At 56.7% G+C, this 2,158-nt stretch overlaps 1 protein-coding gene across 1 annotated transcript; it reads right to left on the minus strand.

Annotated features, from left to right (window-relative positions):
• Positions 1-477: 477 nt before the first annotated feature.
• PUNSTDRAFT_78391 (WD40 repeat-like protein) lies at positions 478-2,010 on the minus strand (the record flags this gene model as incomplete). The annotated part of the gene is made up of 1 exon (XM_007389380.1): positions 478-2,010. A coding segment is annotated over one exon (1,533 nt), but the record flags the coding sequence as incomplete, so codon positions are not given.
• Positions 2,011-2,158: the final 148 nt, after the last annotated feature.

The raw sequence follows: 2,158 nt of genomic DNA on the forward strand, positions 1-2,158 counted from the left end.
ACGTCTGTAGACCCCGGCACGTCACCAGTTCACGTCAACCATATTCATGAAGATGCCCGGCCGTAGTGAAAGTTGGACAACAAGATACCTCTCCACTCCACGATATCCAGCGAACCACGCACCGGCCCACTCAGGATAAGCTCTCCTCGTAGCACTCGGCCCACTTCTCGCCGTGAGCAAAGTTGCTCAGATCAAGCGTGGTCACCGCACCCAAAGCTATGATGGTCCGCCTGTTCTGCGGTCTCCATATGTCACGATTCTGAAGCGGTATCCAGATCAGGCGCCGATCGTCAGGTCCCATGAGCCAGCCGTCGTCCTTCAGCGTGAACGAATCGTCGATTTGGAACCGTGACATCTGTTCAGCGCCAGGGACTATGAGCTGGATGTTGGCAAGAGCGTGATTCTTGTTTGGTGAGAACGATGCGGACTGCGGTTGGGTTGAGACCACGCAATCGTCTACTATGCCGGTGAGTGAGATCAAGTGAAACGTTGAGGTGACGCACCCCGTGGTCCCTCGACATCGTCAGCCTGCCCCGTCGAGGCATCCCAGAACCGGATCGTGTCGTCGTTGCCGCGTGATATGATGCATTTGCCATCTGGTGAAAATGCCACCGTTCGGACCCAACTTGTGTGACCCCGAAACGGCTCGCGAATCGCCTCCCCGGTGACCGCATCCCAAACGCGAACTGTACCATCCTCTCCGCCCGAGGCCACGCAGCGTCCGTTCGGCGAGAAAACGACGGAGCGAACGCAATCGTCATCGCCACGCCAAGGACCGCAGATCGTCTGTCCCGTGGCACAGTCCCAGATCCGAATGACGCCAGCGCGGTCACTGGACACGAGATAAGCGCCATCGGGCGAAAAGGCAACGGATTCTACCGAATCGGTGTGCCCCTCCAATGGCGCGCATGCAGTCTGACCTGTCTCGACGTCCCATAGACGTATGGTGTGGTCCATACCTCCCGATGCGATGTGCTTCCCGTCTGGAGAGAAGGCAAGGGATGTGACCTCATCAGTGTGACCTTCGAGAGGTTCCTGTGAACGCTCCCCGGTGGAGATGTCCCATATGTGTATAGTCTCTTCTGAGCGTGACAATGCGATATACTTCCCGTCCGGAGAGATTGCTGCAAGGTTTGGCCAACGGCGTTGAAAAATCAGAACTTTTTGGAACTGGCGAATCTGTTGACCGGTGGAGACTTCCCACACGCGAACGTGACCGGTGGAGACTTCCCACACGCGAACGTTGCCATCATCCGACCACGACAAGACGTGCAGTCCATCGGGTAAGAACGCAACGTAGAGTACGTAGGCTGTGTGTTCCGGCCAGTGCTGCCCTCGAACAATCATTCCCGTCGAGACATCCCACACGCGAATGTCGTCGTTGTGCCAAGTGACAATACGCTCCCCATCCAGCGAAACAGCCATACTGTCGCCCAGGCCAGCGAATCTTCTGACAATGTCCTTCTCAGTGCGTCGGGTTGAAGCATTCCACACGCGCACAGTCCTGTCGTATGATCCGGAGACGATGTACTGGCCGTCTCCCGAGAACGCTACAGAATTCACCTCGTCAGAGTGACCATGGAAAGTCGTGCAGAGGGCCTGTTCTACCGTGTCCCAGAGATGAATGACACCGTCTCCAGAACCGGATACAACGAACTTGCTGTCCGGGGAGATCGCCAACGCTGTGACACTGCTAGTGCGGCCCCGAAGAGGGGACCCGATAGGCTGGCCGGAGTTGGCATCCCACAGCTTCACGGTCTCGCCGCCCGAAGCAATCCATTTTCCATCCTGCGAGAATGCAACATAGGATATACCGTATGGACGGCCGCGCAATGGCTCGTGCACGAGTGTTCCCGTTGTGGTATCCCATAAGCAAATCATTCCATCATCTGAACCTGAGACCACCCAGTTAGAGTCAGGCGAGAAAGCCACGGAACGGACCCCGGCCGTATGTCCCTGGAGTGGTGGATGGACGAGCTTCTCAGACTGCACATCCCAAATACAGACCGTCGGTGGATGGACGAACTTCTCAGACTGCACATCCCAACCACAGACCGACTTGTAAGACGAGCCTGACACAATCTGCTTGCTGTCAGGAGAGAAGCAACCGATAGAACCCGCGCCATATGCCCTCTGAGCGTGTGAATATGCTGCCCTG

The sequence above is a fragment of the Punctularia strigosozonata genome (genome assembly GCF_000264995.1).
Source record: "Punctularia strigosozonata HHB-11173 SS5 unplaced genomic scaffold PUNSTscaffold_98, whole genome shotgun sequence".
In the NCBI taxonomy this organism is placed as follows: domain Eukaryota; kingdom Fungi; phylum Basidiomycota; class Agaricomycetes; order Corticiales; family Punctulariaceae; genus Punctularia; species Punctularia strigosozonata.